General features: G+C 34.1%; 1 protein-coding gene across 3 annotated transcripts in view; it reads left to right on the top strand.

The window, feature by feature from the left end:
• Positions 1–17186, top strand: part of BAZ1B (bromodomain adjacent to zinc finger domain 1B) — a 58742-nt gene that overhangs the window by 11003 nt on the left and 30553 nt on the right. For all 3 annotated transcript variants that reach the window (XM_032459562.1, XM_032459563.1, XM_032459564.1), the window contains exons 3-6: positions 176–320; positions 6445–6646; positions 9423–9544; positions 11179–11376. In XM_032459562.1, the coding sequence (XP_032315453.1) occupies positions 176–320; positions 6445–6646; positions 9423–9544; positions 11179–11376 (667 nt within the window). The remainder of the gene's footprint in view (positions 1–175; positions 321–6444; positions 6647–9422; positions 9545–11178; positions 11377–17186) is intronic.

Consider the following 17186-nt stretch of genomic DNA (forward strand, 5'->3'; position numbering starts at 1 on the left):
GTCAATCTGACAAAGCTATTTAAGAGCTCTTTCTATTTCCTGTGTACCACATGGTTTTCAATCTTTGTATTCCCCAGTGCCTTGCATGTATTTGCTAAAGAACTTTTTGAATTGACCTGAATAACTCTGGTAGGCTTTTCTGCATTTTCTTGGTAACAATGACATGTTTGTTTAGTTTGAAGGAGGAGTTCCCTGCCTGGTATGAGAAGCTTGTTCTGGAAATGGTTCACCATAACACAGCCTCCTTAGAGAAGTTAGTAGATAGTGCTTGGTTGGAGATCATGACCAAATATGCTGTGGGAGAAGAGTGTGACTTTGAGGTGAGCTCCTATTTTTATTTCTTTATTTTTTAATGTGATTTGACTCACTGTATGTCAGGATTAGAGCTTCTAACATAGATTACAGAATGTATTTCTTCATGTGTAAAATTGTGTTACATTTGAAGTCCACTTTACTTAATATCAGATATTTTAAGGACCTAATTTTAGAACCATATTCATTATTGGGAATGTTGAATAGTATGATAATTGTTACACTGTGTACCAGTGCACTCTTGTTTTCCCTGTTTTATCCTTTTTTGATAACTCTATGCTATATATATTTTTTTCTTTTGTCATTTTTTTCATACCTTCTTTAAAAGACTTTCAAATGTGTTTAGTCTAAATCCATGGAATCCACAGGCAGAAGATTTCATTTCACTACAGTAGTGATCGAGTTGACTTTTCTTTTCCTATTTAAATTTGTTTAATTTTCCAGCCCAAATAGCTCAAGGACAACTATTACTAAACTAAATGGGTGAAGTATTTACCTCACACTAAAGGAATCCCTATATAATCCTTTAAAAGCGTAGAGTAAGACTCAGGAGGAAGGGAACTAACATTTGTTGAATTTCTGTATGTACTAGATACTGAGCTAGTTGCTTTACGTAATGTCTTAAAGAATCTGCACAGAAAGGCTGAGGTGGTAAACAGGCTCAGATGTTTAAAAGTTTGTTCAGGTTGATATAACATACTAGTTAGTACTAGTGATTTTAGGTGAATGTCACGAAATAGCTGACTAACAGTACCAGAACTTCTCAGAACTTTACCCTAAATAAAAACACTTAGAAGTTTTCTGCATATATATTCTTGGGCCCCATCCCCTGAGAGCTTGGTTGAGAAGGTCTAGGGTAGGGCCTAAAAGTTTGTAGTTCTAACAAGCTCCAGAGTGTGATGATACGAACACTCTGGGGACATTTTGAGTAGCATTGGCTTAAGCATTGAAAACATTTGATTATTTCATGTAGTAAGTCTTAGAGGCAGGCAATTCCAACTTTGGTATAGAGGCTTAATACTGTCAAGGACCTAGACTCTTATCGTTCTGCCTTTCTGCTCTGCTCTTCTTGGTGTGTTGGATTTTGTCCTTACCATGGCTTATATAACCACCCCTAGCTGCAAGGGGCCTGAGAAAGTGAATACTGCCCTTTTTTAAGGCCTCAAAAGAGACAGGCTTGCAAGAGAAAAGGAGGAGGGGAACAGCTTAGGTAACCCAACAATAGCCAGTAAGTCTATGTCTGTCTGGTTCCAAAGTCCTTGTTCTTTCCTTAATTTAGTTCTTTGACTCCCTGTGTCTCCTAGCTGCTTTTTTTATTTGTAATGTTTGGGAGATCATCATTGGGTGTTAATCACACACTTTATATCATTCAGTGTCCTGGCAGGAACAGATGGCATATTCAAATGGTGTAATTGAATTGAGTTTAGTAAAAGAACTGTAGACAACAGACAACAATCTGATCTAGGTCAAAGAAAACTAACAAGGAAAGCTTAAGTACCTCATGGCTATCAATAGTGGAGAGGCCTTTCTACTTCTAAAACCTAAGTAAACAAGGAGAGAGAGTAGATACTAGAACTAGAAAAGGGTAATATAGTTATGGAGAAGTACTTTGGTAGTAAGATAAAACCAACCTGCTAGGGAGACAGTCAGAGAAATGAATACTCCAGTGTCACTTTTCTTCCACTGTACAATTTTCTGCAGATGCTTCCTTTCCTGAGCTCACCAAAATCTAGAGGACAAAGGAGCCCTTTGATGTAGTTCATAAAGGTCAGCCTGGTTCAGCACAGAGCCAGGTAGAGAAGACTTGAGATGGATTTGGAGTGGCAGAAGGAAAATACTCTGTACACATCTGCAAGGTGGAAGAAAAAAAGTTTGAGGAAAGGGGAGAGAGAGATTAGGGAGATATGTATATCCATAAACATGAAAAGATGTTTATATTCATCAGTAATCCAGGAAATCAAATTGAAACCATAGTGAGATCATTTTATACATATCACATTAGCAAATAAGAAAAAGTAAAAATAATGCCAAGTTTTTAGAAGAATGTGGAGCTGCTCATTCACTGCTAACTGTTTTGGTAAACGCTTTGGCATTACTGAATACAGTTGAAAATGCCCTATTCTTTTTTTTTTTTTTTTTTTTTTTTGGTGAAGTGTCTGTTCAAATCTTTGTCTGTTTTAAAATTTAATTTATTTTTAATTTTTTCATTGAAGTATAGTCAGTTTACAATGTGTCAGTTTCTGGTGCACAGCATAGCTCATTCATATATATACGTACATATATTTGTTTTCATATTCTTTTCATTATAGGTTATAATTTTGATTTAAATTGTTTTTTTTCTTGTTTTTGAGTTGTGAGACTTATTTATATATTCTGGATACTAATCTTTTATTAGATACACGCTTTTGCTTTTTCTTCCACTAAAGGGCTTGTGTTTTTATTCTCTTAATAGTGTCTTTTGAAGAGCAGAAGTTTTTAGTTTTGATGATGCCAAATAGAAGGCAAATACCTAACCATATCTATAATTATATCTAATATAAATGGTCTGAAAACTTCAGCTGAAATATAGAGATTGTCAGATTGGATAAAAAAGCAAGACCCAATTATATATATATGCCTATAATAAGGGTACAAATAAGAGTACTAGAAAACAATGAAAGAAAAGATACCGTCCTAACATTAGTCAAAAGAAATCTGGAATGGCTATATAAGTATCTGACAAAGTAGGGTTTTTTGTTTTTTGTTTTTTAGGACATGAATATTACCATGAATAAAGAAGCATTTCATAAGGACAAAAGAGTCAGTTTATTAAGAGGCTATAGCAGGCCTTAATGTTTAAGTGTTTACTAATGAGCAGTTCAAAATACAGGAAACAAAAATAAAACTATAAAAAGAAGTAGACAAATCAAAATTATAGTTGGAGATTTCAACACCCCCTGCCCCTTCTCAGTAACTGGTAGAAAAAATAGAAAATTAGCAATAATATAGAAAACCTGAATAACATTATCAACCAACTTGATCTAATTGTCACTTGTAAAACATTCCACCTAATAACTTCAGAATACTTTCCTTTCAAGTGCATAATTTACAAAGGTAAGACTGTACTCTGGGCCAAAAAAGTCAGTAAATTTAAAGGGGCTCAAATCATTCAAAGTATGTACTCTGACCAAAATGGAATTAAATTAGAAATCAGTAACAGATACCTGGAAACTCTGCAAATAATTGGAAACTAAATAACACACCTTTGACTTACTCATGGACTGAAGAAGAAATCAAAAGGGAAATTAGAAAATATTTTGAACTTAATCAAAATGAAAACAGTATGTTAAGGGGGCAGGGGCTATAGGTCAGTGGTAGAGCACATACCTAGCATGCACAAGGTCCTGGGTTCAATCCCCAGTACTTCCATCAAAAAAATAAATAAGTAAACCTAATGACCCCCCCCCCCAAAAGAAAACAAGTATGTTAGAATTTGCAAGATACTGCTTTATAATAGTGTTTAGGAGAAATATATAGCGCTGTATATCTACGTTAGGAAAAAAAAAGTCTCAAATCATTGACCTTGGCTTCTACCTTGAGAAATAAGAAAAAGATTCCAAAGGAAACAGAAGAAGGAAATTAGTAAAGATTGGAACAGAAATCAGTAAAATACAAAACAGGAAAACTGTAGAGAAAATCAGTGAAATCAAAAGCTGGTAATTTGAAAAGATCAATAAAATTGATAAACCTTTAGTCAAACTCAGGTAAAAAAGATGATAAATTAACAAATACGAAGAAATTAGGTGGTATCCCAACAGCCTGCAGATAATGGCAGGATAATAAGTGAATATAATGAACATGTTTATGCCAATAAATCTGACAACTTAAATGAAATGAACAAATTCCTTGAAAGACACGAACTATCAAAACCCACTGCAGAAGAAATAGGAATCTTTAATAGCCCTGTATCTATTAAATAAATTGAATTTGTACTTAAAGAAAACTTCATGCCCAGATGTCATCAATGGTCAATTCTACCAAACATTTAAGGAAGAAATAATACCAATTCTATATAAATGATTTCAGAAAATATAAGAGGAGGGAATTCTTCACGAATCATTTTATAAGGTTAGCATTACCCTGATACCAAAGCCATATAAGCATATTATAAGGAAAAAATCAGAGACTAAGAAAAAATAAAACTGTTCACAAAACTCTCTTGTAAACATAGATGTACAAATTCTAATGAAATTCAGCATTACATTAAAAGGATAAGACATCATAGCCAAGTAGGGTTTATACTAAGAATTCAAGGTTTTAAATTTGTAATTCTCTTTATTGATAAACAAGAAGAAAAACCATGATTATCTCAATTTATACACAAAAAGCGTTCGACAAAAACCAACCATTCTTTTTTTAGGGTGGATAATTAACTAGGTTTATTTATTTTTAGAGGAGGTACTGGGGATTGAACCCAGGGCCTCAGGCATGCTAAGCATGCACTCTACAACTTGAGCTATACCCTCCCCCACGAAATCCAACAATTCTTATTAAAAACCCTCAGAAAACTGCAAATAGAAATTTCTTCAACCTGATAAACAGTATTTACAGAATAACCTACAGCTAACATAGCTAATGGTAAGACTGTCTACTCTCCTACTCATATTTAACATTGAATGGTAGGTTCTAGCCAGAAAAAGGAATAAAAGGCATTCAAATTGGAAAGAAAGAAGTAAAATTGCAGACAACACAACTGTCTGTGTAGGAAATCTCATGGAACCTACTATAAAAGCTGCTAAAATTAATAAGTGAGTTTAGCAAGGTAGCAGCATCCCTTGGTATCCATGGGGGTATTGGTTCCAGGACCCTGTGGATACCAGAGTTCACAGATACTCAAGTCCCTTACATAAAAGGATGTAGTATTTGTATTTAACCTATGCACGCCCCTGATATACGTTAAACCATCTATAGATTACTTATGGTACATAATACCCAATATAAATGCTATGTAAATAGTTGCTGTTGTGTGACAAATTCGAATTTTGCTTTTAGGAATTTTCTTTTTTTTTTTTTAATATTTTTGATCTGTGGTTGGTTGATTCCATGGACGTGGAACCCATGGAAATGAAGGGCTGACTGTATACAAAAACCAATTTGTATTTATATGTGTTAGCAACAAACAATTGGAAATTGAAATATAAAAAATCAATACCATTTACAGTAACATCATAAAGTATGAAATACTCTGGGAGTAAATCTGACAAAAGATATACAAGATCTATATACAAATTATGAAACATAATTAAAGAAGACTTTAAATGATAGAGAGGTAGACTTTGTTCATTGGTTGGAAGACTCAGTACTGTTAAGATGCCAGTTCTTCCCAAATTGATGTATAGATTCAACACAATTGCAATAAAATCCCTTTTTTGATAGGGATTGCCAAACTGATTGTAATGCAAAGAACTTAGCCAAAACAACCTCGGAAAAAAAGCAAAGTTAGTCCTAATACTATCTGATTTTGAGCCTTAAAAGTATTAAGATGATGTGAAATTGATATAAAGGTAGACTGGTGAAACAGAGTGGCATCCAGAATTAAACACAAACACACACACCCCACTGATTTTTGATAGAGGTGGAAGGATAAATTAAGTGAAGAATAGAGAGTCTTTTCAACAAATGGTTCTGGAATAATTAAATACCCATATATATAGTTGATTTTTTAAAAAATGGAAATTCTTGTAACTTTACCCTTTATATATCTCATTTATTTATGTATCTCAGTGTTGTGCAGTGGTTGCCCTTTGGCTTTAGTACATTGGTACATGAATTATGAACTAGATTGTGATCATTTTATTTATTTATTTTTAATGGAGGTACTGGGGATTAAACCCAGGACCTTGTGCATGCTAAGCATGGAGCTCTACCACTGAGTTATACCACCTGCTGTGATCATTTAATTTTTTTAAGATACCATATTTCATCTTAGAAGTCTGAGAAATTAGACTGGAAAAATCACCATACTTGGCTACTTTAGGGTTCAGTGATTTGACAGGTGAAGTGGAGTGTAGATTGGATTATATATTCTAAACATTATCTTAGGTTTCTAGTTCTTATTATTCTCTTTGATTCTCTCTCCTGTCTCCCTTACAGGTTGGGAAGGAAAAAATGCTCAAGGTGAGGATTGTGAAGATTCATCCTTTGGAGAAAGTGGATGAAGAGGCCACTGAGAAGAAATCTGATGGCGCTTGTGATTCTCCCTCAAGTGATAAAGAGAATTCTAGCCAAATCGCTCAGGACCATCAGAAGAAGGAGGCAATTGTAAAAGAGGATGAAGGAAGGAGAGAGAGTATTAGTATGTATGATACTAGCTTTCTTTAGTGAGTTATGCATGTCTGCTTATTCTATTATGCGCAAATCTTTTTGCTTTCTCTAGCAACTAAATTTGTAATTGAGGTTTGTTGATAGACATGCTTTTGTTCATTTATGATTCAGAAAACAACTAAAATACAAAGTGAATCAAGATGTAAGTCTCCCTACACAGTTAAGACCATTGGGAAGTCATTTCCTCTAGTTGCTTAGAAATCTATGTGCACATACCTAGCTACTCAAGATGGGAAAGAAAGTTTGTCTTCTTTTTCTCTTTATGTTGGAAATATGTATATATGTGTGGAAGGGGGATGATCCAGGTTGGGGAGGGGGGCGTAAATTCTAACCTCTGTTTCTCACAAATGGCAAGCCAGCGTGATGGTTTTGAGATACTTCCTTTTATCTATATTCTGTAACTCAAGGACCTCTCAGACGGGAGCTGCCAGAACTCTGAAACACTGTGATATCGAGAAGTGATTTCTAGGGACCTGGAGACCTAACGTAGTGTTTTTGAAATTTGAAGAACTGAGACATTGCCCATTGGGAAAATTATTCATCCTTTGAGGCCTTTTTTTTTTTTTAAATGTGTGAATAAGGAATTTGATTGGGATAGATTTCTTCTGTCTCCACAAATACGAGTTTTCAAAGGATTTGTGTGTATTGATCCCCCGCCCCACGACTGTTAGAGGATCAGATAATTTTACCTTATTATTTAATTGTTAACAAAGTTTGAATGAGAACATTTCATTAGAATGTTACGCTGTGTGTCTTCCATTCTATTTTGTATCTCTCCAGATGTTTTGGATTATGTGCAGATGGTTTTTAAGGGATGTCCTTTTCTAGTCCCAAGGAAACTTCTGAGACTGTTGTAACTGGTCCACCCCAGTTGTTGATGTTTCAGTTTTGTTTCCCACTCTGCATATTGTGCATGCTGATGTCTATGTTTTTCAGTTTCTCTTTTCCTTCTTTTGAAACCGAAGTTTTCTAGCATGTGGTTGGCTACTTATAATTCCCATGACTTGAAGTTGATAAGTGTTTTGATTAGTTGTTGGCTGATGATATGTCTTCTAACACTTTTTCTAGAATCAGACCATTGGAATACCAATGAGGTGTTGCAGGTATTAGTTTTATGCCTTAAGCATTGTGTACTGGGAGTCCCTAGTTTTAGGCTTTGGCTTCATTTTTATGGTGTTATATGCCTTAGCTTAGGTTTTAATGTTGGAATATAATATTATTGCTAGTATGTGGAAAGAATGCTAGGTGGGCTAAAAAACTAACGTTATGATGTACTCATTGTTTCCAGGGGGACAACTGACCAGAATTTCATAGCAATATGACAGACAAATTCCAGTATACAGAATGTTTTCTCACAAGGTGACCCTCCTTTTCATGGTGGAGGAGGGGAATGTATTAGGCAGGAACTTCTCAGCTGTGTGTTCTTAACCTCCCTGTTAGAAATTTCTGTATTCTTTCTCCATCTTAGAAGGTAGCTGTCCTCCTTCTTGGTCAGGATACTTGTACTTTGAATTCTATTGCCTCCTACTTTCTCAAGGGTTGGGTTAACTTTTATTATTCTGCTCTACAGTGTTTCTAACCCTCTTCTCTAACGATTCTTCTCAACTTATAAACAAAGTCCCATTTTCTAAAAAACGAGAACATACCCTCCGTTGATCCTGTTGTTCTCTTTCTGTCTTATTCAAACCAAGATTCTTGAGATTGTTGTCTCCACTTTCTGACCATCAGTTTATTCCTTTTTTAAAAAATTTGTTGTTGTTGTTGAGGGTGGTGGAATTAGACTCCTGAAACTGTTCTAATAAGGTTATACGTGACCCCTAATTGTCAGACCCACTGATTTCTTCGTCTGTTTTACTTTTACACTATTGGTGGCTCTCATATCTTTTAATTTATTTGATACCACAGTCTCCTGTTTCTCCAACTACTTTTCTGTGGTTTTTTTTCACTCCTCCCACCCCACTATTCCTTCAGTTTTTTTTTTTTCATTTGTTCTGCTTTCTTTTTATTTTTCAACACATCATCTACTTGGTTTCTAAGGTAGAAAAGTTGGAAACCTTTAACATTCCCACATTTAATTGGTTACCAAGTTTATCTTCTTGACTCTTCCTTCTCCATTCCTGTTACATTAATTCAGATGTTTAGGATTGTATCTTTGTTCCTTATTTTCAGTCTCACCTTTTAATTTTATTCATTTTCTAGCTGCTGAAAGTGTTTTTTCTTTTTATTAATTACTCACAGTAGTGCTCTTTCCAAAATGTACATCTAGTTAGACCAAAAATCCTGTTTTCCTAGGGCCCATAAGACAAATTCCAGTCTATTTAAATGGTAAACAAGGTTCTTTATAATTTGGCCCTTACCTCTAGTCTGATTTTTTTTTTTTGTACTATAGATCATATTCACCTGTGTCTCATTATTTGCAGTCTCTGAACAAGTCATATTTTTTCTGGGCCTTCCCCAGCTATCTTCTAGACTAAATTAGACAGTGCTTCTCTCTTTTTGAATATTTTTCTCTCTTCTCTAGTATTTTTCTATGTCAACCTCTGTTATAGTATTTACCACATTATATTGTAATTATTGTTGACTCCTCCCATAGATTTAGCTACTTGAGGTAAGGACTTATGATTTATCTTTGTGCCCCACCACTCAGTGCCTGGTTGTAGAGTAGGTGTTTAGTAAGATTATTGTTAATGAATAAATGGATAGAATTAAAAGAACTTTTTAAATTTATTTTTTATTGATTTGATTAGATGACAGAGCACGTAGATCTCCACGAAAACTCCCTACTTCACTAAAGAAAGGAGAAAGGAAATGGGCTCCTCCAAAATTTCTGCCTCACAAATACGATGTGAAACTACAAAATGAAGATAAGGTTAGTAGGCACTTTATATTAAACTTTTTACACGTAGTGGATGTTGTTTAAGAAAGTATCAAAGGGCTAGTTTTCTCATAGAAAATGTTCTAAATTAAAGAAAAACATGAATATGTTCCTGTAAATTCTGAGTGGTTTTCTGGTCTTAATAATTAAGACTTTAAGTTAAATTGTATTTTCTTTTCTAGCAGGTGCTCATATTCCTGTATGTGAAAAGTCTTTTCATGAGAAAGAAGTGGGAGGGCAGCTGGGTGTGGAAGGCAGCTACACATTTGTCTTCATGTTTGTAACTTGTTTGTTTGTTTGTTTGTTTGTTTTTTTAATTTTTTTGGGGGGTGGGGGTAATTAGGCTTTATTTATTTATTTTTAGAGGAGGTACTGGGGATTTGAACCCAGGACCTCATGCATGCTAAGCATGCACTCCATGCTTAACTGTTTTTTAGAAGAAACAGCTAAGGCCTGAGAAATAATTTTATCAAAGTTCCTAATTTAGTAAATGAGATTGGAAAGGATTATAACGCAGCTCTTTTGCCTCTTTAGAGTGTTGTTTTCCCCTCATGTCAGAATGTTGACAAGTCTTACTTCATTTTGACTCATTTGTTTTATAGTTAGTGATCTGAAGACGTGACTGGATTGTTAGGATTTCTCTGTATTTGACAATTGGATGTTACAATTTTTCACCAAGTTTCTTACCTCCCATTCAGCGAGGTAGCTAGTTAAAACTTTATTGCTAACGAGTCTCAACCACTTCCCTAATTATTGTTTGTATTCTTGTTGATGAATGTAAAATTGTTTTGTTCATATGTAGTGAACAAATAGGAAATAGGAAAAGCATCAAAAAGAATAAATGAGAATAAGAAAGTAGAAAATACAAATAAGAGAAAAATATCTCTAATCCCATACTTAGAGGTGGTAATTGGTAAATATAGATGTGGTTAATGATGGTTAGATTTTAAGTGACTTTTTAAAATAGGAATATTCTATACTTACTGTTTTATAACTTGCTATTTTCATTTACTGTATGATAAGTATCTGTAATGTCATTAAATTTTCTTTTGAAACGGTATTCTTAGATTGTAGTATATATGAGAGTCACCAGAGGAGTTTTTTAAAAATTTGGATTCCTAGGCTTTACCAGCACAGATTCTTCTGATTCAGTAACTTTGGGGTGAGGCCCAAGCATCTGCATTTTAATAACACCTAGATGATTCTGATGAATCTGTCCTGATTGAGAAATTTTCCCCCTACGTCTGCATAGTGTCCACTATATAAATATATTTTAATTTGAGAAATGAATCCCTTATTGATGTACTTTTATGTAATTTTCCCTTCTGTTTCCTCCCCTTTTATAAGCAGTTGATGGCTCTGTTTATTTTTAAATTCTTAACAAGAGAAACTGTTGGTTCAATGGATATATACATTTTTAAGACTTTGATACATATTGACAGATTGCCTAGCGGTATCTTTAAATTAACATTCTATCCCTGAAAATTATTCTACTTTTTCTTCTATTTGGTTTATAGCTCTATTTTGTAGGTGGAATTTTGCTTTTTCTAGAGAGAATATAAATTTTTGTTCTCATTAGTTACTTGTTTTTTACCACAGTTGTGAGTTATTTTTATTTGTTAACCTAGATCATCAGTAATGTGCCAGCAGACAGCTTGATTCGTACAGAACGCCCACCAAATAAGGAGATACTTCGATACTTTATACGACATAACGCATTACGGGCTGGTACTGGTGAAAATGCACCTTGGGTGGTAGAAGATGAATTAGTGAAGAAATATTCTCTGCCTAGCAAGTTCAATGACTTTTTACTTGATCCATACAAGGTAAGGTCACTGTTAATTTTTACAGAGCAGGATAGAACACCATTAAATGAGTTTATTTTCTCTGATGGCTCCAATAGGATTAGACTTACAGTAGATTTTGAACTCTTTAACTTCAGGTAAGAATTCAAAAATTTTCATGTATAGCTGTTTCATATAGGTTGTGATATGGGGTTGGTAAGGGAGAGGCCACGTTGAATATCTCCTGTACTAATTTGATTTATTTTTACTGTGGTTGCATAATTAAAACAAAGAAACAAACTACATGCATGAGCTTTTTTGCTTCAGATCTTTCTTGGAATGAGGTATGGTGTAAATACAAAAAATTTTTGCAAATTGATTCTTAAAAATAAAAACTGATCTTGTATGTCAGATAAGATCAGATATACTGGCAGCCTTGAAAAGGACTTGAAATAAGTATTACTTTGTATGACAAATAAATAGAAAATCTAGCATTTCCCCCTGTAGAACTGGTGTTGATATCACTAACAGAATTATATTGAGAAATACTTGTATTTCTTCAAACATTGGAAAAGACCTCCAGCTATAGTTCAGCATTAGTGTGTTTTCTTATTCTACAGCAGCATGATCAAGCATTATCTTCCATTATGCTTTTTAAATTTTTATCATTTGTATAAAAAGGAAAATTTAGGAATTACTTGTCTTTTTCTAGATCAGGACTAAATTTTCCGTGGAACACTATAAACCTAAACTTTTTCTTAAATATTTTTATTTACTGAGGGGACATTTTAATTCATTGTTGTCTCACTGCAGTAGAGTTTTGGGACTGTGATACAGCTTTTGGGGGTTAGAACAGGAACTTACTATCCTTACTGTATGTAAGTCTTACATAAAATCACCTCTAAATGGATTTTAGAGTCTTGGATCATTTGAGTCCTTATATATTTTCCTTTTTTTAAATCTTACAGCTGTTTTTATTTTAGTTTAGTAACTCAAATATGTAAATAATATGAAAGAGTGAGTATTATTCATGGGTAAAAGGTCTTTGGGTTTTATTAGAACAAAAAAGCTGATCCTCATTTTTTTGTAGGAGCCAGAGACTGGAATTCCAGGACTTTATATCTTGAAAAGCAATTTCTGAAGAAATTGGCTATTCTGAAATTTTCTGAGGACTTCAAATATTAACTTAATGAAATTTGGCAATAATTGAGATTGAGACTAGGAAGAGCAAGCTTGTTTAGATTCAACTACTGTAAGAAGGCAGTGATTCTACAAATTTAGGGCATTCACTTATCTTTTTATTTACTTTGCATACCTTAAACAATAATTTCTTACTCCCCAGTACTATTTGACATTTCACTGAGTTTGTCTTTTAAGTTTTGCATATAAGTGATGTTTATTTTTCCTTTTTATAATACACTTTTCTTAAAGAACTTTTGGCATCGCAGCCAGGACATAATATAGTAAAGGCACAGATAAATACATCATAAAATAGTGCTTTGAATTGTTACCTGATCTAAAGGAAATTTAAAATGATGTGTTGAGAATTAAAGTTGATCTCCTGTGATCTGCCTGTCCCAAAGGCAGCGGGTTTATGCTTGCTTTGGCAGCACACACACTAAAATTGGAACCGAAGGCAATAGGTTAAATTTTTTATTCTTTGATTTTTGTAGAATTTAATGTTCTGCTAGGCTTCTGAGTACAACTATAGTAGAGAGAGATGAAGCCTGGAGAGAGGAAGCAGTTGTGAATAATAGTTTTAGGCAAGGACCAACAGGGAGAACTTAGGTGGGAGAGAGGAAAATTATTTAGAGATGCAGAATTTTGGAGTATTATCTGAGTAGGGCATAGTATGGTGATGGCGGTGAATTTGTGGTCTTGTAAGCTCTAGAATATAAATTACTTGAGATTAGAACTGTTATACTCATTTTATTCCTGTGATGTTTAGCATGTATATAATATGTACGTGGCTAGTTAGTTCATTTCTTAAAGGAGTTCTGTTCATTGAGGAGAAAAATGCAACTGACTGTTGGGTTTAGGGGTAAAAACTTTTTAGGCCTAATGGCTTGGAGGAATGATTTACAAGGAACTTGGATGATAAAATAACTGTCATCTAAGATGAAATCAGCCATCTTAGCTCCCTCTTGTAATACATTGCTGCTCTTATGTTTTGTTAGTCTGTCCATAATGTTTTGAATTCTTATTTTGGACTTGTGTATCCTAGTAGGGACGCTTTTGGATGGAGATATAACAAGGAAATTATACATTTGGAATCCTAAAGTAATTTTGATTGATTTAATACGGTTCTTAATACATTTAAAAAAACATTTTGAAATAATTTCATATAAAAAGCTGATGTATTTGTAAAGAATTTCTGTGCTCTTCAAGTAGATTCCTTGAATGTTAACATTTACCACATTTGTTTTAGTGTTTTGTCTCTATACACACACATTATTTTTTTTGAGCCATTGGGAGTAGGTTGTAAGACAGGATGCTCTCAAGAAATACTTGAATATGTATTTCCTAAAGGACAAAGATATTTTCTATCATAACTGTGGTACAGTTATTAAAATCAAGAAATCAACATCAAAACAATACTATTACCTGATTTATAGTTTTTTTTTTTAAAGTAAACGTAATCTCAAGGTTTTATCTTCATAATAAAATATGAAGCTTAGAGCTGGATCACTTGGCTCTTACTCTTATGTCTTCCCAGCTCAAAACGCTTGCATCTTTTAATAGCCAGCATTCTCTTAGATCTGCAGGTGGGCTCAGTGCATTCAAGCCTCAGCACAATATTTGTAATTTTACTGTTTTTCCGTAGCCGGCTTAGTCTATCCATTATAACCATTCTGCTCCCTATCATAACGTTGCTTTTCCTCGGTGTACAGAGCATGCTTGCCCATCTTGTATTTTGTCACTTTGTGGGGTTTCTGGCAGGTTTTAGGAACTTTAACCATGTTTATGAGAGCATTGTCAGCATGGAAAGAAGTTATCTACACTTTTTACTCCAGTTTTGCCAGTTGTCCCAATAACATTAGCTGAGCAAATTTTGTTTTGGTTTTAATAGGATCCAATGCAGTATCCATATATTACATTTACTTGTTAGTGGCACTTTAGTTTCCTCTAATCTGGAATGATTCCTCAGTTTTCTTTGTTTTTCAAAAACCTTGACATTTTTAAGACTACAAGTCAGCTATTTTGTATAATGCTCCTCAATTTGGGTTTATTTCCTCATGGTTAAGAATACCACAGATTTGATGTTGTATTCTTCTCAGTGAATCATATCAGAAGGCACGTGGTTTAATTTTGTCTCATACCAGTGATATTAATTACTATATATTTTTAAGGATATTTTTGTCTCCTAATAACTCATGTTTCAAGTAAGCATTTACAGTCCTAAGATTTTTCTTTGAATAAATTTTGGTGCTTGAAGTTTATGAGTTAGGGACTAGAGCAGAAGTACTTTAAAAAATAAATTATATTAATTTTCAAAGCACTTAAAATATTTTATAATAACACATTTCACAGATTTGCTGATAAAGGCATCTAGAGATGGAGACAAGCCTAGTATGTGAATGTTGCCTTGAAACATTGAATGAAAAGAGTGAAATATGAATCAGAATAGATTGCCAAAGATTTCTGATTTAGGGTTCTTGCTGCTTACTGTTAAATTTAACATCTGAATGAGCTGCTATAAATAAAGTTTCTTCATCTTAATCCTATTTATTAGATTTACTTTTTTCTGATGGTGGTTCCAGGTGACAGGGAACAAGGGTGGAATTATAAACATTACTTTTCTTATAGCCTCTCATGTTGCTGAGACATACATAAATATTTTTTTTCCTATTTAGCAGTTAGGAAAGGCCTTTGCCAAAAAATTGTAATACTGCTAATTCAGATGCCCATTCTTTTCTCCCTCCCTATGCACTACTCTAGTATATTACTTATGCTGAATGAGGGGCAGGGGAGACCCTTAGCACATAAGTGGTTTTATACTTTTTCAGATTCCCCCTGAGTCCAGCCATGCCGGCTCCCATTTGGCTGTGACTGCCCAGTATACCCTATGCTGAGATGATCCAGTTACTGAAGGACTGCTTACGCGGGGAGCTGGCCTGTTGGGAGGGGGTTGGGTGAGTTAATTTCTTTCATTTTTAAGAAGAAAAATTGTATGGTGTGGTTTGGCAAAAAACACACCTCATAAGTAAAAATGGGCTGCTGGACTGTCTCATGGCTAAGCCATCCCAGCTTGCATCATTTCTGCATAATACAGTGCTTCTAAGTGGAAGAAATTTATGCTAAATGTATGTTAAATTTGAGTGACTTTTCAAATTGAAAGAAATATAATCAGTAAATTAAGAAGTAGCCCAATTATAATGGACCTTATTACAAGATCTATTTAAAATTATAAAAATGAAACAGTCTCAACACATCTCCTTTTTAGTGATTAATTTTATTTTACTTTTTGGGGGTATTTTGGCTTGAGGGGGAGATAATTAGGTTTATTTATTGATTTACTTTTTAGAGGAGGTACTGGGGATTGAACCTAGGACCTCCTGGAGATTGAACATAGGACCTCATGCATGCTAAGCATGCCCTTTACCATTTGAGCTATACCCTACCCCCTAAATTTTATTTTAGAATGACTTTAAAAATAATCTGTTATCCTGAGCATTAGAAAAAGTAACAGTCTGTTATGTCTTTATACTCTGAAGATTTTCCAGGACCAGCTGAAATGGATGATTAACTTTTGGAAGACACGTATTTGTCTTTAATTCCTGCCAGGGTAGTTTTGAGTCTTAACTATATGATTTGTTGGGGGGGGGGCGGTCTCTGAAATATTGTTCTCTTTGGAGTATTGGTACTGTTACTGTACATGAGAAGAATAGAATCTTACATAAGTTATTTTTGCTTATTCTCTTTAACATTTTGAAATATATTTCTGGGAACTAGAACTGGGAAATTCTGGCTCTGGGGAAAGTATCCTCTGAGTCACAGATAATGTTTATATTCTGTGAACTATGAAACCTCTTTGTCAGCCCATACTGAGGATGATAATCGGGGAACAAAACATCCAGTTGTGGTCAGGCAACAAAAACAACCACCTAGAGGAACAGTAACCTGCAATTGCTCATAATTCTTAAAAGGCAGATTGGCCTTTAAAGTTAGAGAGAGAACTTAGCCAGAAGAAGGATTTGTTTAGCATAGCCCACTCATTAATTGCAGACCATGTTTCTGCCTCTTGTGCTATGCTGCTTAGGTTCTGTGAGTTTGTTTCTCTGATGATTATATCCTTAATGTTTAAATCTTACTTGGCTTTGTAGTACAACTTATTAAATTTTATTACACCTGTTCGTTTACTCCTAACAAGAGCATAGGTGTTCTTCTGTATCATCTCTGGGATTTATTTCACCATAACCAGTTTCCCTATTGCCTTTTTAAAGGGGCTCCTAATTTCATGTTCGATAGTCCTTAGCTGTTTCCTTGCCTATAGTCTCATCTCACACTGGCCTGTCTTATTCACTGCCTCCAGACTGCTTTTTTTTTTTGACTAGTTAGTCCTTTCTACTCAGAAACCTGAAGTTAAACTCAGCAATCTCTGAGTGCCTTCTGTGTGCTTAGCTGCTTTTGGTCAGAAGTCAAATATTATAGAGGTTATCTAGTCTTTCTCCTAATCACTTGAAACAATAATATTTGTTTAACTGTACTTTTTCATTGCTTGGTTATTATTTCATTTAGTTTGTGTTTTAGCTGCCAGACTTTTTTCTTTGTAATTATATTCTTCTAAAGCATCAAAATCAATAGCATTTTTGTTTTAATATTTATTTAAACAGAAACTATGGTATCATGAC

The sequence above is a fragment of the Camelus ferus genome, chromosome 18 (genome assembly GCF_009834535.1).
Source record: "Camelus ferus isolate YT-003-E chromosome 18, BCGSAC_Cfer_1.0, whole genome shotgun sequence".
Lineage (NCBI taxonomy): Eukaryota > Metazoa > Chordata > Mammalia > Artiodactyla > Camelidae > Camelus > Camelus ferus.